Source organism: Sebastes fasciatus, chromosome 4 (genome assembly GCF_043250625.1).
Source record: "Sebastes fasciatus isolate fSebFas1 chromosome 4, fSebFas1.pri, whole genome shotgun sequence".
NCBI classification, from domain to species: Eukaryota; Metazoa; Chordata; class Actinopteri; order Perciformes; family Sebastidae; genus Sebastes; species Sebastes fasciatus.
The window spans coordinates 2007046-2032515 of NC_133798.1; the positions used below are offsets into that span (position 1 = coordinate 2007046).

General features: G+C 40.7%; 2 protein-coding genes and 1 long non-coding RNA gene across 7 annotated transcripts in view; 1 reads left to right on the plus strand and 2 right to left on the minus strand.

Moving 5' to 3' along the window:
• The window catches only part of LOC141766920 (protein NLRC3-like), a 109127-nt gene extending 86913 nt beyond the window's left edge, over nt 1–22214 (plus strand). For all 3 annotated transcript variants that reach the window (XM_074634122.1, XM_074634123.1, XM_074634124.1), the window contains one exon: nt 22136–22214. In XM_074634122.1, coding sequence (XP_074490223.1) covers nt 22136–22154 — 19 coding nt within the window. In that variant the 3' untranslated portion in view covers nt 22155–22214. The remainder of the gene's footprint in view (nt 1–22135) is intronic.
• The window catches only part of LOC141766939 (uncharacterized), a 282348-nt gene that overhangs the window by 127169 nt on the left and 129709 nt on the right, over nt 1–25470 (minus strand). The window lies entirely within an intron of this gene.
• Nucleotides 1779–6986, minus strand: LOC141765491 (uncharacterized). Of its 3 annotated transcripts, none has more exons than XM_074631489.1 (2): nt 6841–6986; nt 1779–4551 (listed from the first exon to the last, which is right to left on the minus strand). In XM_074631489.1, exons 1-2 carry the CDS (start codon nt 6854–6856, stop codon nt 3233–3235), a joined length of 1335 nt encoding a protein of 444 aa, XP_074487590.1. In that variant the 5' UTR covers nt 6857–6986; the 3' UTR covers nt 1779–3232. The 3 variants fall into 3 exon arrangements, with proteins under 3 accessions (XP_074487590.1, XP_074487592.1, XP_074487591.1); XM_074631491.1 differs by lacking the exon at nt 6841–6986 and adding an exon at nt 5038–5296; XM_074631490.1 differs by lacking the exon at nt 6841–6986 and adding an exon at nt 5038–5293 and having other exon boundaries at nt 1779–4571.

The following is a 25470-nucleotide window of genomic DNA, read 5'->3' on the forward strand; positions in this document are numbered from 1 at the left end:
TCTAATATTTCTAAATTTAAAGACATGCTTGCCAGTAATTCATGGGATGATCTATATTAGGAAAATGATTCTGATATGGCATATCAACATTTTATGAAGTTTATTAGCTTTAGTTTCAATGAATGTTTTCCAATTTGCAGTTCTACTAAGAAATTCAGTCAAGATTTCAATATCCAGAAAATCGCAAAGATATCACCAAACTGCGCTATATTGATGTCTGCTATGAGAACTCACTTACGTTGTGAATGCACTGCTGTTTTTAACCCTTCACAGGAATTAACTCAATTGTCTGATACCAATATAAACACAAAGAAAAATTAGAATGTGAGCAAATTTAGTTTGTGGGTCCAGAAGGGAGCGCTCTTCCAATGCTGTTGACGGAGAGAAAACGTGAATTATTTGATGCTAACACAACACACCCATTTTGACAATTCCTAAGCCTTGTAGTCCAGATGAATGGCGTTTCGTGCAAGATTTGCAAACAATTAACAACATTGCGGTTCCAATGACTCCATTAGTCCCGGACACCAATTCCATCTCAGCCTCAATACCGGCAAACTCAACGCACTACACAGTCATTGATCTGTTTTCAGCTTTTTTTTCCATTCCACTGCATCCAGACAGCCAGTATCTGTTTGCGTTTACTTTTAAAGGTCGACAGCTGGCCTGGCGGAGGCTAGTCCAGGGGTACTCCCAATCCCAGAGCGTGTACGAAGCAGCGGTAAAACGCGAACTGGAAGATCTTGATCTGCCAGGAGGATCAAGCCTTCTTCAATATGCAGAAGACCTTTTGGTGGTGTCCCCATCAGTAGATGCTTGTCGATCTGTCGATCAAAAAGGAGGGGTTTTGATGGAATTTTCTATTAATTCCTCTCTCCTTGGTAGGGTCGGAGTGTTTCTCAGAGTGTCCCTCTTTTGACATTATTGGCTTGGAGTCCTGTCTAGGGGAGCCGCCGTTATCTGTACAGCTGTATCTGCAGTAGGGACCATAGAGCCAGTCGCTGGGGCAACCAGGGTCAGAGATGCCAGAGGAACCGAGTAAGTCAAAACATGATAAGGGTAAAACACTGAGTAGGAGGGAGGAAGGGCAGAGTTGTGAGGCCTTCACGCAGAGAGCACCTCAATGGTGGAGACCTGACAATTACTCCTTGATCAAGCTTCAATAAACCTTCTTTGTAAGACATCAACAGCTCCGGGGCCTCTTCCTTACTATTGAGTTAACTTGTTTATCATAAATTCCACCACAAATATAAATATAATGTAGCGCAATGGTTCTAGCTTTATTGACAGTTAATTATGGAGGACAGAACTTGCCTAAATCAAATATAAATGAATAAATAACTCAATAAATAAATAAATAAATAACTCAATAAATAAATGTAGCCATTAATTAATTGATAAAATGTGACATAAATGTATTTGTTTGTTTTAATTTGCTCTTTTATTTATTTGTTTATGTATTAATTTCCTTATTTATTCACTCTTCTGTTTATCTTTCCCTTTTATGTAATCATGTATTTATTTTTTAAAGTATTTATTTATTTTTGCATTTATATTTTATTTATTAATCTTTTCACTTATTTTTAATTTTTATTTTTAAATGTATGTATTTATGCATTTACTGGCAGCCCCGTCATTTGCATAATGAGGCAGACTTAAATGCAAAAGGAAAATTATGAAGACATATATAAATAAATAAAGTTATTAATTAATTAATTAATTAAAAAATAGAAATAAAAAATGAGTGTATAAATAAATAAATAAATATAATAAAAACTTCAAGTACAAATTAATGAATAAAAAATAAATTAAACATATATTTAAATATATTTAAAACGATAAAACATAAATAAATAAAAGGGAATATTAAATAGAAGATTAAATAAATAAATATATGAATAAATAAATAAATAAAGGAGCAAATTAAAACAGATATATCAATTTATTTGACATTTTATCAATAATTAATTGCCACATTTATTTTTAATGCTGCATTTAATGACATTTATTTATTTCTCAAGTCATTTATTTATTTATTCATTCATTTTGGCAGGTTCCGTCCTCCATACTTCTGTAGATATCAGAGTAAATACTATTTTCCTATCCTTTGAAAAGAGATGAAATTAAATATGTTTTCTCGAATTATTTGGAGACCAAATGAAAAAAATGTAGAGTGAAACATCATCCTTGAACTTGTCATCGGTCAACTCACACAATGCTGGTCCAACTCATGTATTCAACACATATACCAGTGATTCACATTTAGAAAGAAAATATGTTTACCGCTGTCTGTTAATAATCAAATGTTATTACCGGTAAATAATGATAATATTAAAAATAATCATAAGCCCGTCAGTGATGAAGGTCACATGGGTTTTGGCATGGCAGAATATCATTATTTATTACAGAACCAGCTCCTAAAATACATCTAATTCTCTTTTATCTTTTATTATGTCACAGTGATCATTTTGTTGATCAGCTTCAGCTTTTATATCATAACTTAAACAGATACCAGTACTTCTACTTTAAAGTCACCGAAATACAATAATGTATTTATACTGTATGTGTTTACTCAGAGTGGCAGACACATTGAACTTTTGGCAAAAACTGAGCACCAGCAGAAAACCCTATATGATTGAATATTTATTTTGATTTTGATATTTATTCATATATTTGGACTGAGGGAGAAACCTGAGCACCAGGGGGAAAACTCCATGATTGATTGTATTTGATTGATTTAAGTAGAGTGTCAACTCACTTGACACTCTAAATATATTACCAATTAGTTCATATGCTTCGAGTGTCAACTCATTTGACACTCTAAACATATGAACAATTAGTTAATATATCAGGGAGGAGACCTGATCACCAGGGCTTCAATCAAATACAATCAGTGTCCAAATAATGTGCATATCTTTTGATATTGTGGGAGGTAACAGAGAAAAACCCACACAGACACAGGGGAATATGCAAACTCCACACAGCTGGACAGTTGGAGGTGTCTCTATGAGGCTGCAGTGCTAATCACTAATTACTGAGCCACTGTGTTGCCCTGAAGGTGAGGGGTACGGGGGAGGGAGGAAGGGTGGAGGTGGGATGGAGGGAGGGTGGACAGAAGGAGGAGGGATGAAAAGAGAGGAGGTGAGGTGGATGGAGGAGAGAGGTGAGGGGGGGAAGAAGAGGGAGCTACTGGTGTCAACACCCAGCAGCCTTCTCCACCCGACTGTCCCCGTCACGTCTCTCTTTCATCTCCGCTTTCTCCCTCTTCTTTCTTTTTCATCTCCTTGTTGTGCATTTTGGCTTTCAACTCCTCCAGTTGTGTCTGTCTATCCTCTGTTTCCCTCCAGCGATAGAAGAACCCCCACTTCTTCTTCTTCTTCTTGTTCAGTTTGAGACAGAGATCCTCCAGGACCTTGTTCTCATCCTGCAACTGGCAGAACTCCGTCTCCCGGCGATGTTGTTGTTGGGCCAGGTCGTTGTTCTTGTCCTCCACGACTTTTAATTCCATCTCCCGGCGTTGATGTTTTCCGGCCAGGTCGTTGTTCTCATCCTGCAACTTTTTGAACTCCGTCTCCTGGCGTTGATGTTTTCCTGCCAGGTCCTTGTTCTCATCCCGCAGCTTGTTGACTTCCGTCTCCAACTCTTTGTTCTTGGCCAGCTCCTTTTGGAACCTTGATTCCAAAACTTGCATGTCCAAAGTAAATTTGTCCACCAGTTTTATCTTCTCAATCTCCACCTGATTGAGTTTACTCGCCATCGCTTTGATTTGGGTCTCCCAAGCCTGTTCTTTGGCGGCCAGAGCTTCATATTTCTCTTGGCAAGCTGTGGGAGCCTCCTGGTGGATCTGCCCATGGCTCACGAAAGTCTCCTGGTTGTTTTGGTCTAAGACTTGTGTCTGTGTCTCATACCATTCAAGCAGCTCCTCGTACTTCTGGTACAGGAGCTGATAGGATTCATTCTTGAGTTGAAGAGCTTCCTTGAGTTGGGAGATTTCTGCCGCCTGCTGTGAGATGATCTCAAGGTCCTGATGATGAGGTCCAGGTTGGCCCTGAGGGTCATGTTGACGAGGTCCTTGCTGGCCCTGAGGGTAATGCTGACCAGGTTCTCGTTGTCCCTGAGGGTAATGTTGGGGAGGTCCTTGTTGGCCTTGAGGGTAACGTTGTCGAGGTCCTTGTTGGCCTTGAGGGTAATGTTGGGGAGGTCCTTGTTGGCCTTGTGGGTAAAGTTGGGGAGGTTCTTGTTGGCATTGAGGGTCAGGGCGACAAGGTCCAGGTTGGCCCTGAGGGCCATGCTGACGAGGTCCTCGTTGGCCCTGAGGGTAATGTTGGCAAGGTCCTCGTTGGCCCTGAGGGGCCTGTTGGCGAGGGCCTCGTTGGCCCTGAGGGGCCTGTTGGCAAGGTCTTCGTTGGCCGTCAAGGTCCTGCTGACGAGGTCCTTGTTGGCCCTGAGGACCACCAACAAGTCCCTCGTTTTCTGGCTTTCGTTTTTTCTCCGTTGCATCCAGCCATTCCAGCCACTGCTCTGTATCTGGATGTTCCATCCTGTAGCAGACTAGAGATGTACAAAGCAGACTGTAGATTATTAGAGAGAAAAAAAAATAATAACAACATTATATAACAGAATAAAATAGATAATGAAATAGGTAAATTAAATATTATGGTGGTTGTGGTAATCAGATTATGGTACAGTGCACATAGTGACCTCTGACTTTCAGACAAATTATACTCAACATATTTTTCACATTTCTTAAATAAACAAGTTCTCAATGTAATGTCTGTAAATGCATACATAGATATCATTGGCTGAAAATGATTGGGATGATTACACACACACACACACACACACACACACACACACACACAGATTGAGAGACAGTTACACAACTCTACACACTCATTTGCAAATAGTTTTTTGCGTCAATAACGGCCCCGTACCGATCTTCATGAATAAAATCTCTTGTGGTCACATAGAACACACTGCTATATACTGCTTATACTCAAATATAGACAAACAAAGATACTGTAATTATATACTTACACTAGTCGTTTAGACACGTTAGGTCAACAGAGGTTGTAGATCAGACTGTAGTCTATTAAAGACTATGGTCTGTTGTAGCTCACACTGACGTTTAGGTGTCTCTCGGATCGAGACTGTAATCGTACTGAAGGTTTGGCTAAATGCAGTTTCTAACCAGACTTCTGACATTAAAGCCAACGTGATGTCATAAAGCCAGTTCCTCCCTGAACCATGACATCACAGTGTGATGTCATAAAGCCAGTTCCTGAACCGTGACATCGCCATGTGATGACATCACAAAGCACTTGCAACGCAGGGAAGGGGTGAACCGCATCCATAGCAACGGTCTGTTATTCTTTTAAAACAGACCGTTGCTATGGACGCAGAAATTTACCAATCAGAATGGAGTACTGTGTAAATAAGGTAGTTATAATGTGCTGTGTAAACTACTGTGTAAAGCATCAGCATGAATACTTTATAAACCTTGTTATCATTATAAATATTTATTAAGAGTTTTATATAAAACCTTATAAATACATTATAATTGTGGGAATGCTGATGGTACGTTTTTTGGTCTTTAACTCCTGCATACTTTCAGCTACAGAAACCGTTCAACTATCAAAAATATTCAGCTCTTTAAGGACATTAGTGCTATGACTTTTCTTGTTTTCTTCTATTTATACTTTTTAAAATATTAAGTTGTTTCCATATTTTTTTACTCAATGGAGAAAATCTTCAAATCCTCTTAAACCTACTCCACTTTGAAATGTTACTGCTTTCGCATACTTTCAGCTACAGACTTCATTTAAACTTTAAACGGGTTACAAGTCTTTGAACTATTAAGCTGTGATTCAGCTTTTTGATAACTTTTACAGTTTTTGATTTATCAGTTTACGTTTTATGAAATTGTCAGACCGTTTCTGATTTTATAATGGGTGTGTATTGCGCTGCTTTACAGTGATGACATCACTCACCCTCTAACCCTCCCTGCGTTTTTCCTTTTTTCAAAAAGGTCTAGCAAAAAATCTTGTTGGTGCCACAACTTCCACTCCTCATACACAATTAATAAATCAAAACGTAGGTATTTTTGTCTTCTTTCAGAAGATGTGCTCATTTGAGCAATAGGTCTTACAGTTTTGGATTTATCTGCTTCAAAGCCCCAAGAGATCCCTTCCTCTCTCTCATCCGCTGCAATGTTAATTCATCTCTAAAAGTCTGGAACAAAAACTCAAATGTGGAGACTTTTTAAACTGCCAGTTCTCAGTCATTTTTAACTTTATCCACACAAACGACACGTCACCATCTTTATCAAAGTCTTGAGGTGCTCAAACTGAAGAGATTTCAGCTATACAACATATAGTTTTTAACTGAGGGAGTCTTTTTCTGGTAGTACCTTCTCTGTGTTTTCACCAGTCATTCCCACCCATGGCTCAGCACTTTCATACACAAACAGGTGATTCTGATTGGCTGATTAGAGCTCCATCAGTCTCTGCCTGTCTCTGATTGGTGCATTGCTCTTAAGCTCTTTTTAACTGTACAAGTTTATATTCTATTTAAGCCTTTACAGTTACTGTCTGTCTGATCAGTCTCTGTCTCTCTGATTTAAAAGTACCTCTCTCTCTCTCTCACACACACACGCACGCACGCATGCACACACACACACACACACACACACACACACACACACACACACACACACACACACACACACACACAAGCCCCAGAAGGTATTCTGTCTAACGACTTACAGTTTTAAAGGTTAGCTGCTGCTGCTGCTACTAATACTATAACTACTACTACTACTACTACTACTACTGTTCCTACTGTTGTCTGAGGTCATCAATGCTCTTTTGATGGTCTTCTTTCATCGGTTGGAGCTCTTCTCTCAGTTGCTGGATGTTGTTGAGTTCTGTGATCCTGGTCAGTAGCTCTTTGAACTCGCTGAAGTCCAGCTCCAGTGAAGACAGACTTTCTCTCAGTTTCTTAGTCAGGGTTGAGGGGTGAGTGTAGTCAGGGTCTTTCTTCTCTTGTGGTTCTCTCTCCTCCTCTTGTTCTGACTCAGCTGTGTCTGCTGGGTTGGTGGTACCTTCTGGATCCATTGCTGAGCTGGATCTGTTCCTGTCCACTTCTGCTTTCAGCTGGTGAAACATCTTCTGAAACAAGTTGAGACTGGTCTGGTTTCCCTGGAGCAGTACTGTTCCTTTGGTTTTATAATAAGTTATGGTCAAAGGGTCCTCAGTTTCCAGACTCTCATCCTGACTGATGGTTATTCTGCCACCACGGCCGATTCCCTCTTTTGAAGTTGTGCTGGTAGTTAGTGCAGACAGCATTTTTCCACAACTCTGGATGTTTGGTGTGGAAGATGAGGTTGTTTTTAATGTTCTTGCCATTGAGGATGATGCAATTTGCATTCAGGCATTCAGGGTTTGTGTGTAGGGTCTTTTCTTTGTGTTTCTTCTTGGCCTGCACACTTCTACACTTAGCAGGATATTCCATTTGTCTGCATCCAGTTGTGTGTGGTGGTCTCCATGGCAACCGATGTTATCAACTGCCAACTGTCGCTGCTAGCTAGCTCTTTACTTTAGCTCTTAACTGAAAGGTGTATAATTTCAGACAAGTATAAAAAGGTAAAGTCCTTCTTTCCACAGAAAAGGTCTCAGTTTTCACAAATAGGAATGGAGAGCTTACCAGTCCTTTGTTTTTCACACTTGTTCCAGTTGTTAAGAGAGTTCCACTGAGGCAGATCCAAACTGTCAGTTGGTCAGCTAGCTTTAGCTTGTAGTTTCCTTCAGATTTTTCTCTTCAAAATCCTGCAGTTTAGAGATGTCCTTCTGCCAGTGTCCTCTACATATCTTTAGACAACTTTAAGCACCTAATTATCAGATTATCTGTGTTTTGTTTCAGATTTTTCATCAAAAATTTAAGTATAATCAGGAGCAAATTTCTTTTGAGCAGCTGCTGTCCCGGAATCTCTGCTACTTACTTTCTCTCTCCCTCTGTCTCTCTCTTTCACTCTCCCTCTTTTTCTCTATGTGTCTCTGTCTCTCTCTCTTTGTCTTTCATTCTTATGCTGTAGTTTGAAGTATTTTCGGTTCCGGAGCAGTGACGACCGGATTTTATTAATCGGTCGCTATATGGTGACAGTAGTACATGAAACAGGTAACCTGACAAAAATCATGTTCCTCCGGTGCTCCTAATGGCATCTGCAAGATTTCACAGACCGGAAGAAAACAAGCAGTAAGAGCTGATTTACAAATATGTAGGATATTACAACTGACATTCCTGTAATATTACTTGACAACGGCTGCTGTATTAGTCGTGTGTTTACTACGTGTTTATTTGTATATAGAGCGGGGAAGTGAGATCGGATCACAAGTGGTCACTGAAGATGCATGTGGAGACGCATTTTAATACCAGGTGTGAACAGACGTACTTAAAGCTGTCCACTTGTGATCTGATCACTGAGGACGCATGTTAATACCAGGTGTGAACAGGGCCAATGAGAGCCGGCTGTCAATCACTTGCGAACTCTGACCAAACGGTCAAACTAGGCAGCGCTGATCAAATATGAATCAATATTCTGTTACGTTAATGCCTATTTCTCTCCTCAAATGTTTTCAGAATCATCTTGTAGTGCACGGTTTAGCTTTAAAATGAGAAAGTTTGTTACGCCGCCGCCATTGTTAAATCTGATGAAGGAACGCCAACTTCTGGTCACATGACCGGAGCACAACCAAAAGAAACGCTCTCTCTCTCAATGAAATGACCTGTGATTGGTCAAAGTCTCTCGTCACAGGCTAGATGTTCTAAAGCCTGAAAACAGAGCCATGAGGAGGAGCAGAAGTCTAGTTATCTCTCAGAACACTTGAATTACAATATGCTGAAAGGTTATTATGGAATTTTTGCCCAATGATGCCAAAGATATACTGCCTACTGCCACTTTAATGACACCTTTGTTCAGGTGGTGCCGCTGGTTAATCCGGCCAAAAAGATCATTTTGTCAAAAGTCACGAGACACAGACATTTAATGTCTCCAATCAAACTGATTCCTCTGGGCTGTAAATATCCGCACCTGAAGCACTTTGTTTCCTTCAGAAGGCAGGTCTTTATGATTCTAAAGAACAACACTGAGGAGTTAAACTTGATGTTGAAGTTCAGGGTGGACGATTTTGACTACATTGTTCATGTGTCTTCAGAGAGAATGAAAAGTTTTTGCTGTGGAATGGAGGGTCACCTCATCCGTACCTGTCCACAGAAACAAAACGCTGAGGCACATAATGGTGAGTCCCTGACCACTCGTCTCACCGCCGGCTGCACATAGAGACCAACGTTATGTGTTATGTGTTGATTAAAATGAGGTTGTAGCCCGTTGTCTACCTCACTACAGTTAGAAAGAGCCCTCGTTTGGGTTTAAACAATGTTTTTCTTATGCGTTATTGATCCAGGAAGTTTGAATCTGTCAATATTTTTCCAACTTTACCGAAGTACATCATCTAAGGGGGCGCCGTACATCAGCAATGCGTGGACTGTCAGGAATGATTGGAAGAAGTGCTCTATGAAGTAACTCGAGAGATTGAGTTACTAACTTGAGGGAACGAGTTAATAAAAATGTTCTCCTAGGGGGCGTAGGGGGGCTCTGTAAAAATGTAAAGATGGTATTTATTAATATTTCTGCTCCGGTTGTGGGAGCGGAGAGAGTCTTGTTTCTAGATGTTTTAAATGAAGTGATTGAGAAATGTAACAGTGAAGAATATGTTTTCATTGGTGGAGCAGGTTAGACAGGAACCATGCAGAGCCTCACGCTGCCTCTCGCACTCGTCTCATTCATCTCATGGAGGCTCAGGAGTTGTGTGATGTGTGGAGAGGCTTTCATAACAAACAGAGACAATACACTTGGACACATGTTAAAGAGAACTTACTGTCTATGGCCAGGCTTGATCGTTTTTATTGTTTTAAACATCATTTTAATGTTTTTAAAGGTTTTTTGATCAGCCCTGTTGGCTTTTCTGATCACTCGCTTGTAACAGCTTTTGTCTTTATAAAATATGTAAAATCTAGTAGTGCCTATTTGGAAAAACCACCAAAGTATGAAATCTGATTTTGTGTCTTTACAGCAGTGGTGGGATTTTGGAAAGGTCCAAATCAAACAGTTATGTCAACAGAACACTCAGAATGTCACAAAAACTTATCATACTAATTGATCAGCAAAAAAGCTTTTGATCGTGTCGAGCATGAATATTTATGGCTCACGTTGAGTGCCTTTAGTTTTGGTCCTGGTTTCATTAATAAAGTTAAGGTTTTGTATTGTGTCAATCTGAGGTAGGTCGTCCTGGAGGACAGCCAGCAGGTCGTCCTGGTGGACAGCCAGCAGGATATTGACATGTTGGTAAAAAATGTTGTCCAGTTTGGCTCAATATCTTCAGCCAAACTGGGACAAAAGTGAAGCTCTCAGTGTTGGTGGACTAGAGAAGAAGCTAAGTTTGCCTGGGGGGTTGATTTGGAAGACGGGGGGGCTAAAATATTTAGGAGTGTTTTTGGGTGATCAATCGTTTGTTCTTAAAAACTGGGAAAATGTTCTTGAAAAGGTCAAAGGTCGTTTTTGCAAGGTGGAAGTGGATTATAACTAAAATGTCCTACAGAGGTCGAGTCCTCATCACTAACAATTTGGCATCGTCCACTTTATGGCATCGCCTGTCATGTGTTGACCCCCCACCTGATCTGCTGTCAAAGATCCAGGCTCCTCTTGTGGACTTCTTCTGGGACAGACTGCACCAGGTGTCTCAGAGTGTGCTGTATCTGCTGAAGGATGACGGAGGACAGGGCCTGATCCACCTGATCAGCAGGGGGGCTGCCGTCCGGTTCCAGTTCTTACAAAGGTTCCTGTGTGGTCCTGCTGATTTAGCATGGAGGCCGTTGGCTTGCACCATTTTGAGTCAGCTAGGTGGACTGGGACTGAAAGGATCTTTTTTTCTGATGGACTTAAAGCAGCCTAACATCAAGGAATTACCTGATTTCTATCTTGGACTGTTTATGGTGTGGAGCCTGTTAAAAAACACGACACGGTCAAAACCGAGTATATGGCTGGACCGTATATGGTCAGTATGTGACACAAATAGTCAGAGGTCATGTCTATAATGTTTTGTGAACTCTTTTTTTCCATTTATATCTTAATGTTTGATTGAAAGACAACATAATGATGCAAATGACATCCACTAATAGTAAATGGTAACATTTACTACTCAGTATATTATACATTTTATACAAGGTGAAAAGGTATTAGCATGACATACAGTATGCAAGGTTAAAAAGTATTTCAGTTTTTTATTAAAGCATGTGTATCAAAAGCATTCATCATATAAGTTGTGTGTAACAATATAAACATACTTTGCAAAAGTTAATGTGATCACTGACATTGTTGCTGCCGTAGCCTATTTATTCCTACATGGAGTGTTAATGGAGCAGCTACAATGTTAGCATAGCCTGGCACTGATCGATCCGAACTCCATTCAGAAAACAAGCATTTTAAAAGTTGTTTGCTTGTTGTCTTGGTAACAGACCTGACAAAGCATGAATTCGGTCTTTTTACTAATAAGCTTCATTATGAAATTATTTCGGCGCACTTTTGATCCGTTTACAACAACGTCGCTGCCGTATTTTTGCTTAAATAACGTTGTGTTGGGTGTTGATGGAGTAGCTATAATTTTAGCATAGCCTGGCATTGATCGATCCGAACTCCGTTCAGAAAACAAGCATTTTAAAAGTTGTTTGCTTGTTGTGTTGCAGACAGACCTGACAAAGCATGAATTCAGTCTTTTTACAGATCAACATCATAATGTAGTTATTCCGGCATCATTTTGATCCGTTTATTGCAATTAAATCACAGCACAGTCTGTTTATTTTGGGTTCATACCGCAGTAGCAACGTGTTGCTTGCTAGATACAGATACAGTATGTGAATACAGTTCTCCGCCGGATGATGTTAAGAACCCAGACACAACGGTTTTCTGACATATCTGGGACTTCCACAACATGTACAAAGCAGCAACAGTGGTTATTTCTGGAGGAAAGCAAGGTGAAGATTTGCGCTTGGTGTGAATGCACGGTAACACGATACGAAGCACAACATAACGGAACTTAAACGAACTTAAACAATAGCACATGTACAACAACAGCACTATGTAATGATACATTGAACAGCTGACACGCTCCCCAGAAAACATAAACACAGAACTAGAAAGAGCAACGACCAATGAGGAAACTCCAAGAGTCGGCCGACCAATCCTGTAACTTCATCACTCAGTCAGTCAGTCAGTCACTCACTCAGTCTTTTCAGCTTCCAACTCTGCCAGTTGTACATTTCAACTTCTAGGTTTTTCAGCAGTGCAGAGCAATGCATTTGAGCTTTCACATTTTTAGGCAAGTCATTTCACATTTCTGCATTTTCAGCAATGCTTTGCAATTAATTACAGCTGTCAGCATTCCCACGCATTTTCAGCAGGAAATGCATTTTCTAGTTTGTATTCTTTGCCTCGTTTTGCCATAGCAAGACCCAAAGTGTCACTGAAAAGAAGGCTAAATGGAGAAGCTAAATGACTCGCCAAATGAATAGCTAATGGGTTTAGTAAAAGCAGCACAGAGATGCTAATGAAAAATGGGAAAAGAAGTTGCCCTTTTAAATGCCTGATTAAAACCTGTATTCTTAATTCAACTTATGAATCCAGTTATTCATTTCTCTTTTAAACTGCATTTTCAAGTTTAGTATTTATTTATAAATGCATTAATGTATTTTTAAATGGTGTACTTATTCAATGTTTTATGGTGTTTTTGTAAATCCCTTTTTAATTTGAACTATTTATTGATGGATTCATATTTCATTTGTAAATTATTTTTATAATTCTTCTTTTTATAGCCAATTAAAATGTCATATAATGAAATAATTTGTAACTAAGCTTCAGTAGTCAGTATATTTTTGGTATCATTGGGCAAAAATTCCACAATAACCTTTCAGCATATTGTAATTCAAGTGTTCTGAGAGATAACTAGACTTCTGCTCCTCCTCTTGGCTCTGTTTTCAGGCTTTCAAAAATCTAGCCTCTGACGGGAGACTTTGACCAATCACAGGTCATTTCAGAGAGAGAGCGTTCCTATTGGCTTTCTCACTTTACAACTAAACAGTACACTACAAGATGTTTCTGAAAACTGAAAGTTTTTTTTTTTTTTTTTTTATCGGACTTCGCGAGTGATTAGCTCGTTGCTCTCTTAGACGGCAGCTGGACAGCAGACTCCAGATCAGCTCTGACTGCTTGTTTTCCTCCGTGCTGTGAAATCTTGCAGATGCTGTTAGGAGCACCGGAGGACACAGAGGCACGTGATTTTTTTCAGATACCTGTCTCATGTACTACTGTCACGATATAGTGACCGTTTTATAAAAATAACTTTTTTTAATCATATTTGCTCCATTTCTACCCGCTGCCGCTTTAAAGAAATACAAACAAGCCAGAGCATTTCCCTTCATACCAGATTGATAATGTGTGCATTTCTTTAACAGCAGGTTTTCCCACATAAAAAACCCCTGCATATACGCACTAATTTTGGTGAAAAGGGGGATCAGAGTGTATTTACAGTCCTTTTGTTAAGTTGCCATAGTTGAATCGTTATTCTGTTATATTAGTTGGAAATATCAAATAGCCAAACAAATATGAAAATGACTCATATTGTTGATAGAAGTGCATGACCATGACCTTATGAGAAAACCAAACTTTTTAATTGTATTTCATGCCATAGAATTAGTGCTTTTAGAGAAGAGTTAGTTGATATTTGGTCTGAATGATAAAAGCTCCAGACTGATGGATGGTTAGAAAAGGTCCAAGGGTCCTCTCAGACTACTCCATCTCCATTGAAAAAAACAAATTAAATTTTTTCCCCTCACATCTTCCTCTCTCCTATCTCACATCCTGCTGTCAAATGCCAAGGCCTTCAAAGACTAACTTGTTTGTTCACAGAGCATCTCGACTCAGGAGAACAGCCCTCCTCTAAATACTACTTCACTGTTCTCCTCTCTAATCCTTCCTGCTCTCTTCTTTCCCCAGCATCTTCCCTCTCTTCCTGTTTTCTCCTCTCCCTTTTGACCTGCTCTCAAATTTTCCTTGAGATCCTCGACAGACGGATACCGATAAAATGCACAAAATCAGCAAATTAAAAAGCAAATACAGAAATAAATCACCAGAAAAAACTGATTTTCTTGAGAGGCTTTATATAAAAGGATGTGACTACAGGTTATTTGAGACTACAGGGATGTGCTGTTCAATTCAATTAGTATGCAGATTGGACAGAGTGTTGAAACACCCACGGTCGTGCACCCCCCACTACTGAAAAAGTACCAACCTGTCCACCCAATATAGAACATAGGCTATGTTAAATATGTCATTTTACGAACCCTTATAACGTATCTGCCTCGTTATTTACTATATTTTCAAATAAAAGAAAACATAATTCTGTGAATACATAAGTGTGTGACCCCCCAACTGTACACTTGGTTGCCCCCACACTCAACTCTGGCGTCAGCTGAGAAGTTGTGTCCTGCCGAGATGAGTAGAGACTGTGAGTTGTCTTCAGTTTTCAAATAGGTCAAAACACAGTAAGAATAGCATTGATTGCACAGACAGGAGACATCCTCATTAGACGGGCTACTCTGGAAAACACCGGCGGCAGCAGCTTAACTATTAGTAAGCATTAAAAAGCACACTGTATTTTTCCATATACAGACGTAGGCAAAGTTGTTGGTAACGTTCCGTTAAAGAGAGAAAAACCCACAATGGTCACTGAAATAACTTGAAACTGACAAAAGTAATAATAAATAAAAATTCACTGAAAATTAACTAATGAAAATCAGATATTGTTTTTGAATTATGGTTCAGCAGAATCATTTAAAAAAACAAACTAATGAAACTGGCCTAGACAAAAATGATGGTAACATTAACTTAATATTTTGTTGCACAACCTTTTGAGGCAATCACTGCAATCAAGTGATTTCTGTAACTCTCAATGAGACTTCTGCACCTGTCGACAGGTATGTTGGCCCACTCCTCGTGAGCAAACTGCTCCAGCTGTCTCAGGTTTGAAGGGTGCCTTCTCCAGACAGCATGTTTCAGCTCCTTCCACAGATGTTCAATAGGATTTAGATCCGGGCTCATAGAAGGCCACTTCAGAATAGTCCAATGTTTTGTTCTTAGCCATTCTTGGGTGTTTTTAGCTGTGTTTTGGGTCATTATCCTGTTTGAGGACCCATGACCTGCAACTGAGACCAAGCTTTCTGACACTGGGCAGCACATTTCGCTCCAGAATGCCTTGATAGTCTTGAGATTTCATTGCACCCTGCACAGATTCAAGACACCCTGTGCCAGATGCAGCAAAGCAGCTCCATAACATAACCGAGCCTCCTCCATGTTTCACATTAGGTACAGTGTTCTTTTCTTTGGATGCTTCATCTCTTCGTCTGTGAACATAGAGCTGATGTGACCTGCCAAAAAGCTCCAGTTTTGTCTCATCTGTCCAAAGGACATTCTCCCAGAAGCTTTGTGGCTTGTCAATATGCATTTTGGAAAATTCCAGTCTCGCTTTTTTATGATTTGGTGTCCTCCTCGGTTGTCTTCCATTAAGTCCACTTTGGCTCAAACAGTGACGGATGGTGCGATCTGACACTGATGTACCTTGACCTTGGAGTTCACCTCTAATCTCTTTGGAAGTTGTTCTGGGCTCTTTGGTTACCATTCGTATTATCCGTCTCTTCAATATGTCATCAATTTTCCTCTTGCGGCCACGTCCAGGGAGGTTGGCTACAGTCCCATGGACCTTAAACTTCTGAATAATATGTGCAGCTGTAGTCACAGGAACGTCAAGCTGCTTGGAGATGGTCTTATAGCCTTTACCTTTAACATGAAGGTCTATAATGTTCTTTCTGATCTCCTGAGACAACTCTCTCCTTAGCTTTCTGTGGTCCATGTTCAGTGTGGTACACACCATGATACCAAACAGCACAGTGACTACTTTTCACCCTTTAAATAGGCAGACTGACTGATTACAAGTTTGAAGACACCTGTGATGCTAATTACAGGACACACCTTAGTTTAATATGTCCCTATGGTCAAATTATTTTACATCTTTTCTAGGGCTACCATCATTTTTGTCTAGGCCAGTTTCATCAGTTTGTTTTTTAAAATGATTCTGTTGAACCACAATTCAAAAGCAACAGCTGATTTTCATTAGTTAATTTTCAGTAAATTTTTATTTATTATTACTTTTGTCAGTTTCAAGTTATTTCAGTGACCATTGTGGGTTTTTCTCTCTTTAATGGAACGTTACCAACAACTTCGCCTACGTCTGTACGCCACACAGGCGTTTATGGGTGCTTAAAGGTGCTAGATGTAAGATTGGGGGCATTTCAATTGCCTCTGCACGGCTCTCAACATGGTGCGGGCCGAGCCGGCAGCTCCTAACTAACGGCGCAAACAGCGCTGATAGTGAAAACAAAGTATAACCTTTCCATTTTCATTCCTATCTACTGTATATTTTGAATATTTTACAAAGGGGTTTGTTCATATATCATTCATAGCCAGATTTACATACATTTTATTCCTAAAAACATGCCGACATTTTTTTTTTTTTATGGCTGTTGACAGTTTTTTCTGATTTATGGAGTGATACTAAAATATATCCAAAATGTATGGAGTCAGATCAATCTCAATATTAATGAATGCACACAGAAGGATTCACAAATGTATTTTGTGATTTATATATAAATGACTCCACAAAAATATTTTTTAGTGCACACAAAAGTAGTTACCGTATATAAATGTAAAAAGAAATCCTCTGGTTCACAAATTTATTTCTAATATTTTTTCTTTTAATAAATGTAATAGAAATTCACAAATAGTATGTATCTAAAAGTATTTGCAATTTTCATCAAAAACATATTTGGATGTTGTTACTAGGGATGCAACGATACCTGGGCTTTGGGTATTGACCGATACCGAGTGTTTAATTAATCAGCTGTAGGCCTCACTGTGTGGAAGTGACTGGGATCACTCTTTTATGTGTAAGGCAACATCAGGCTGGACTTAAACATCACTTTACACAGATATAAATTTACAGTTATTTTATTATTAAAATAGTAAATCGTACACCAGTAACTTTGTAAAAAATCTTCAAATTTACCAGGAATTACAATTCAAGTGTGAACCTTTTAATGCAGCAACACATTGGTCAAAACTTAAACAGGAATCCAAATTCCATTATATAATGTATATAGTATATAAACATATAATTGAATTTAATAGATCGGCCCAATTGTCACCAATACCCTATTTATTTTTAGACTCCCCTGACGTCGCTCAATCTAAAAATGCACCTGTAGCCAATCAGATGTCTAGCTCCTTTTCAGCCAATCACATGACTGGGCCCCCACAAAGGTATAATTTACGTGATGCACAGGATGAATGCGAATCAGAAATATATTTTTGAACCTTATTTTTTTAATATGTGGATTTTTTTTACATTTATATACAACGATAACTCTTTTTGTGGAGAGAGTCATTTATCAATCACAGAATACATTTCTGAATCCTTCTGTGTGCATTCATTAATATTGAGACTTATCTGACTCCGTAAAAATTCCCTCTGTAAAAACCTTTGACTCTAATATGTCAACAAAATGAAGAATTTTGTGCCTGGCTTAATCCAATGTTCAGATTTCTGTTCTGGAAATGTATGCAAATTAGCACATATTTAATAAGATAATGCCTCATTTCCATATTTAAACATAAAATTTCAGAAAACTTGTAATACAAAAAAATAGGTGAAGTTCCACGGTGATATCTAAAGCGTCTCCTATTAAGGATGTAACTGCCTCAGCAGGTATCTTAATTTCGAGGTTCATCACAGCAAATCCAATCACTCATGCCATCTATTTATTTGAGCAAAGGGATGATAAAATTGCATCAGGTGTGTCCGAGTGTGCTCAGAAAATCCTCAGCACACTTAAAGTCTGAATGGGCATATGGGCACACAAATAGGCACTTGAATTGTACACCTGCATCGTACCACAAAGGTGAGTACATAGACTGTATATAAGAAGTGGACGTAGTCACCGTGACGTCACCCGTTGGTTTGTGGACTGCCGTTTTGAAGCCTGAATTTGACATTTTGGTCATCGCCATCTTGGTTTCTGGACTTCTCCATCTTCTTTTTTGCAACCAGAAGGGACCGGAGAGGGTGGAGCTAAGTACAACCAAACGCTGAATAAGACATTTTTAGGCGACCAAAATGTTACAATTAACTTTCATGAAGTGAAAACACACTGTGAAAGGGTTAAAGCGCTAAGACGAAAGACACGGAACAACTCCCAGACTGGACAACGTCGTGGTAGCGACCTGTCAATCACAAGGTAGCCCCGCCCTAGAGCATCCCCTGCTTTATGGTCTGACTCTAAATGGGACCATAATTCACTAAATGAACATCATGCTGTATTGAAGAAGACTTGAAACTAGAGATTGAGACCATAAACTCATGTTTACAATGTTTACTGAGGTAATAAATCAAGAGAGAAAGAGGCTCATTTTCTATCAGACTTCTATACAATCAGAGGAGTCGCCCCCTGCTGGCTGTTAGAAAGAATGCAAGTTGAAGGCGCTACCGCATTGGTTTCACTTTTCAGACCCGGACTTTGCCCACTGGGTGGGTACTAGGAGAGACCAATACAGTCTGTTACATCAATTTGGATATTCTGGCTCTAGCAACTTTCCCAAAATCTAAAAACCGAAATCTGGAAAACACATACAGGTAATGTCACAGATGCTACGACATATCTATGTTTTTATGTTAAATATGCATTAAAGCTGCAGTAGGCAGAATCTTTTTGGCATCATTGGGCAAAAATTCCATAATAACCTTTCAGCATATTGTAATTCAAGTGTTGTGAGAAAACTAGACTTCTGCTCCTCCTCATGGCTCAGTTTTCAGGCTTTAGAAAATCTAGTCCGTGACGGGAGACTTTAGCCAATCACAGAGAGAGCGTTCCTATTGGCTCTTCATTCAACGGAGGCAGCTGTCAATCACTCGCAAACTCCGATCAAACGGTCAAACTAGGCAGCGCTGATCAAATATGAATCAATATTCTGTTACTGTAATGTCTATTTCTCTCCTCAAATGTTTTCAAAATCATCTTGTAGTGTAATGTTGAGCTGTAAAATGAGAAAGTTTGCTGCAACTGGGGGGCGGTGCTTGGTATTTCTTCAACGGATCTCAACATGGCTGCTATCAGGATATAGTGACCGTTTATAAAAATAACCTTTTTAAATCATATTTGCTCCAACCTGCCTACTCCAACTTTATGTCAAATGTGGATTCCATTGGCCTCAGACATATCACCACCACCTCATTGACTGTTGGCATTCCAATGATCGGAGGCTTTTTGTTCAAAGCACAGCCTTCAGTGTAGGTACTGAAAGCGAGAAATCTCCAGCATACATGAAATAATTCCACAGTCAGTGGTATTGAAAAAGAAAAGAAAATACCAAAACCCAGGAGATATATCAACATTACCATTTTGAGCCACGGGATAGTGAAAATCACAGCGATTAGCCCTTTAACCTCTGTTAGGAATTTATATGTGAATGCTGCTTCCTGAGAAGCGTTTAAGAACAGAGCGACCGGTGTGGAGGCTGAACAGATGCCCTCTGTTCCTCTGAGGCAGCTGGGCTGGCTCCGAGCCTGGCTCAATCCTCCCAAATAATGCTAAATCAAATGCACCCTGGGGTGTCTCTCACACACACACACACACACACACACACACCACACACACACACACACACACACACACACACACACACACACAGACAGACACATCGATGTGCACACTTAAATGCAGACTGTCAGTCACACACATTTGGAAGTGAACAAATAAACATGCACATGTGTACAGAGATGCAAACAAACACTAGGGCAGAGGCGCCCCCGCACACGCCCCCACTCACTGCTGTAACAGAGCATGGTTTCAAACCAACAGCTCTACATCATCATACACAACACTAGCTTTTGATGATGTGCTGATTTTAGACCCGCTGACCACTAAAGCTGACAGGATTACATCAGGAGCAGTTTTCTTGCACAGTATGCCTGGCCCAGTGTGTATTCTGTCTTCATGCTGAGGTATTGGGTATTGAAAAAACTCCCCATGACACCTTTTGTTTGCACAAGAATCGAAGGTTGAGTGGAGTCACATGGAGGCAGTTACAAAAGCAGCTGCGTTCTTATCGTCTTTCATATAATCTGTGAATTGATCTTAGAAAATAAAACATTTTCTTTGAAACAGTAAAAACATTAAATAATTCAGTTTAATCACAGGCCTCCTCAATTGGCAGTTGGCGAGCTTCATTCAGAGCTGCAAATTAATCATGTTTCCTCCTCCTGAATCTTCTGCAGAGCTGCTAAAGAGAGGTCCTAAATGCATAAAGGGACAGTTTGGATGTCCTGAAATAAGGTTGTATGAGTTACTTATCTAGGGTGACCATATTTTCAAACCCCCAAACTAGAACCCTTAAAGGGACTGTTTGTAACTTCTTACACGCATAAATCATTGCTGGTCGGTGTCTCATGCGCGCTCCCGTGTGGCTACGCTGTTCAGACTCAGACTCCAACACAAACTACACGGAAGCACCAAAACCTCTTGGTTGTGTCTAGTGAAGCCCGTCTGTTAAACAGTGTTGGCCGCGGTTGGAGGACGCGGGGAAGACTGTAGCTTTGGTCTCCAGGACCAGAGTCTCTGCTGTACTCTGCTCCTCTGCCTAACTGCCTGCCTTCACTCACACACCGCGCTCGTTCTCACTCTTGCGCTCCACTCTCACGTGCATTATGCCCACACTCCACACTGCAGAAGAGTTAGTTTAGCTCTGGACGTTTGTGCAGAAATAACTGCTGCAGCTCCTCCAGACCAACAGAGGTTTCCCGTGTCTTGTGAAGTGACGGGGCTCCGCAGAGAGAAACGTTATCGTCTCCGACCAAAACTCCGGTGTCTCCCCCGTTCCCTCCGGCCGCGGTCGGGAGGCTGAGGCAGGAAAAGCCAACACTAGGATCAGCATTGATTCATGGAGAGACCTTCGTCTGGTCAGCTCACATTACTGCCAAGCAGCTGAAATATAGAGTGATATTGTGCTTTTAGCTGACATGTGTCTCCTCACTGTGTTGAGCGATGCTCGTTCATGTCTATGTAGAGCGAGCACAAGCGCGAGCAACAGGACGCTGACTTTCGTTGACTTAACGGCCACAGGTGTCGCTGTTAACAAGACATTTCTGATTCTTACAAACAGTCCCTTTAAGTGAACCACACATTCATGCATGACACCTTCATGCGCATGCACATACTAATGTGCATAAACAGATGGTCCTGAGAGGGTTAAAAGCGGAGCGAAAAAGTTTGAAGTGATTCACAATTTTTCGCCTAAACGTCTGTTGATGCGCAGAAGGAACTGTGTAGAATAATGAATAAAAACAACACCTTTGATGTGCATGTAAGGCAGTAGCCTAAATCAGCCACCAGGTGTCGCTGGTGCGCTGTAATTCCCATCCAGAATTGCGCAATAGACATGGTTGTCCCTTACAGGACACCGTAGTTCAAATGTTACGTGGGGACACCATCTTTTTTCCTGTTTACTTTGCTTTATTGCTTCGTAAGGTAAGCATGGCGACCCGCATTGTAGTACAATATATTATTTAAAAAACCCCTTCCTGTTAATCTTTTTCTACTAAATTTATAATTAAGATTTTGCCTTTCACTTATTAGTATTATAGATATGTTTTATATGTAAATAGTGGTTGTAATGTTGGCATTTTAGCGTGCAGAGCAGAGCAGCCTCTCTAATGCAGGCGGGAGAATTAGCCTGTTCACTTATTGTTTGCTAGCTGTCTTGTTTTTCATTTAAATTATTTTCATGTTAGATTTTACGTTAAGAGTGCCTTATATCATTTTATGTGTTGTAATTTACTTTCAGTGTTTGTGTTTAGTGTTTATTTTTGTACTAGAATATATGTTTTCATGGAGTTTATACTTTGCTTTATTGCTTTGTAAGGTTGTGGACGAACAAGTGAGATGACAGCAGATGTTGTGGACAAATAAAGTCTTCCCGGTCTCAACCACAATCAGAAAGACTGTGCCGGTGTTTCCCTTAATCTGCACCACACCCCATAACACAACTATAAACACAACGCAGAGTCCCAGGGTGTGCAGAGAGGCTCCAGCACGTGGGTTACATGCACATAAGCACGGGGGTGTGCTGGTTGCACAAAATGTATCCAGTGAGGAGGACGGCATATGGGTATTCAGCCAAGCATATTTAAATTTACACAGAAACCTTAAAGGGACTATTTGTAACTTTGTAAGCGTATAAATGTAGCGGGTCGGCACACATGCGCGCTCGCATATGCGCGTTTGCGTGTAGTCGCTGTACCCGTCCTCCTCTGCCTGCTCGCCTTCACTCAGACAGCTCAGCTCGCTCCACCTCTAGACGTGAACGCGCGCTCACTACACACTGCAGAATAGTTAGTTTAGCTCTGAGAATATCTAGTGAATGTACAGTACAGATGTTTGTGCAGAAATAACTGCTGCAGCTCCTCCAGACCAACAGAGGTTTTCCGTGTCTTGTGAAGTGACGGAGCTCTACAGAGATTTACGTTGTCTTCTCGTTACCGACCGGGTGCCGGTGTCTCCTCTGCTCTCTCCGGCTGCGGGCGGAGAGAGCAGGGAGACACGTTGCAGAGCCCCGCTGCCTCAGCCTGCACTTAGGCAGGAAAAGCCAACACTAGGATCAGATCTAAATCATATTCATGGAGAGACCTTCGTCTGGTCAGCTAACATTACTGCCAAGCAGCTGAAATATAGAGTGATATTGTGCTTTTAGCTGACGTGTGTCGCCTCACTGTTTTGAGTGATGCTCGTTCAGGTATATTTAGAGCGAGCAATCGCGAGCCCGACGCTGACTTTCGTTGATTTCACGGCCACAGGTGTCGCTGTTTAGAAGCATTTCTGAAGGTAACAAATAGTCCCTTTAACAGTAAGGATTTATGGTACATAAAAAAATTCCACCATTCACCATATTTCTTTTAATTTTACTTAATGAAGTTTGACAAAAACAAGTAAAGAGATTTTTTGACAGTTACCTCTAGTCTCCTAGACAACAGCCTGGAAGACGTTCAAACAGGCAGTAAAAAAAGTCAAATAAAAACCCACAGCTGACATCATCGGATAACGTGATATGTCACCGCAAGGTGCCGTCCCATTCATATTTATATCATTTCAAGCCCTTGCAGCCTCTCACACTCTACCATTTACCAGGTGATGTCAGTCAAATCCCTGAGGGTTCAGAGCTCAAGGCTTTAGGGGGAAATTGGGATTGGGACAATGTTACTTTTAGTTTCACAAGGGACACAAACACCGGTCTCCTGGTTGAAAGTCTTCTTGGGTCAGCCTGATTGATAGCTTGATGCATGACACTGCTGATACATTGGTGTGGGGAATACTAGTCAGAGTCCACATTCCACAGTCCAGGTATATGAAATATTATGACATTTTTGCTCCTGTCAAAAATCAATTTGCTGAACTGAACGGTTTAAAAAAATGGAATCCGGTTGTCATGGTTACCTGGAGTGATATAGAGCTCTGACCCTTGCCTGACCTTTACGAGTTTGAGATGATTATTACATCAGTGAATTTAGCCGGCAGTGTCAGCTAGATCCCGGAGAACCGCTCTGTGTACTTTTTGTGATCCAAAAGCGGTGTTTGACCTCTATACTCTTGGTATTAAATCAATTGCGTGAGCTAGAAAATGATGATCACTTCAATCATTTAAATCAAACCAGAGTTGTCTACACAGAGAATCCTGAAGATTTTTCTCTTATTCTCACTTGTTTTTCTCTCTTCTCGTCTTGTTATCTGTAGGACTTCTTTCCATCGCATATATGCTGGTTTATACTGGATCTGTACAGGGAGTTTTTTTTTTAAAGCAGCTACAATCAATATCTTTTTATAACAACAATGTATTAAATGACATACTGTAACCCTAGTTCTATAATCACAAGCGGAGCCCTCTACTGGACTCTATGGGTAATATTTCACTCTAATTAAGAGCACACATTCGCCCACTGAAAATTTGCCGGCAAAGCAGGACGTGCCGACCCAAATACGTGCGGACCTGCAGTATCTATGGGCACAGCAAGTGGAGCCCGATGAATGCATGCGCTGCTGCGACGCAACCACACTGATCCTGACTGGCCAGAGATTAGTTGCTGCAGCCCACCTACTTCTTTACAACCTAGACTGCCACAGCAGAGAAGTAGGGAGCCCCAACCCATGTAGTACGCTGGCCTAACCCTGCAGGGCTCAAAAAGACAAGCAGTAACAGATGAAATCGATCCGAAAAGCCCTTCCATAGCGATGGGGGCTCCCAGGAGATCGTATCGGTCCTTTGGCAGAAAAGCTGCGATTCCCAGCAACACATGACGAGAGTCCACGGTGGCTAGAGACATCACATGACCACATGTCCAGAATGTCAGTCTGCCATGAGGGGCTGGGAAGATGTCAGTCTGCGCTAGACCCAACGGCGAGCGCAAACCGCATTCTGTGGGAAAGGCCCATTAAAGCATCAGTAGGCGAGATTGGAGCAAATATGATTAAAAAAAGTTATTTTTATAAAACGGTCGCTATATCGTGACAGTAGTACATGAAACAGGTAACCTGAAAAAAATCATGTTCCTCTGTGTCCTCCGGTGCTCCTAACGGCATCTGCAAGATTTCACAGACTGGAGGAAAACAAGCAGTAAGAGCTGATCTGAGGTCTGCTGTCCATCTGCTGTCTATGAGAGCCGTCTGTCAATCACTCGTGAACTCCGACCAAACGGTCAAACTAGGCAGCGCTGATGAAATATGGATCAATATTCTGTTCCGTTAATGGCTTCATGGGGGCTAGGAATAAGCTGAGAGGAACTTAAGACTCAATGGTAATTCTGTGGGTTCGTCACTACAAGCAGCCCTCGTCATATTACACAAAATCATTTGATCAATTATTTATGGAAATCAGTGCAGCTTTAAATAAAGTTTTTAGGAGGAAAAAAAGGTGCTAAAACGTACCCTACTCTCTTCCTATTGGTCCCCAGGCGTGAGGTCTGCAATAGAATCCTCTCTCAGGTACTCGACATCAGTTTGATAATTAGCCTTATGCAGCTGAAACACTGCCAACGGATGTAACAAAAGCTTCTCACTTCACTGTCAAGTTATTTCTATGTGCTTGGAGCTATTTGTTGATACACTGAGAGGTCCTCTCCTAATACTTCACAAACACACACAGACAGGGACAGAGGGACAGAGGCAGGGTCGCCTTTATTCAGTGGTGGTTGTAGACCATTTCAAATG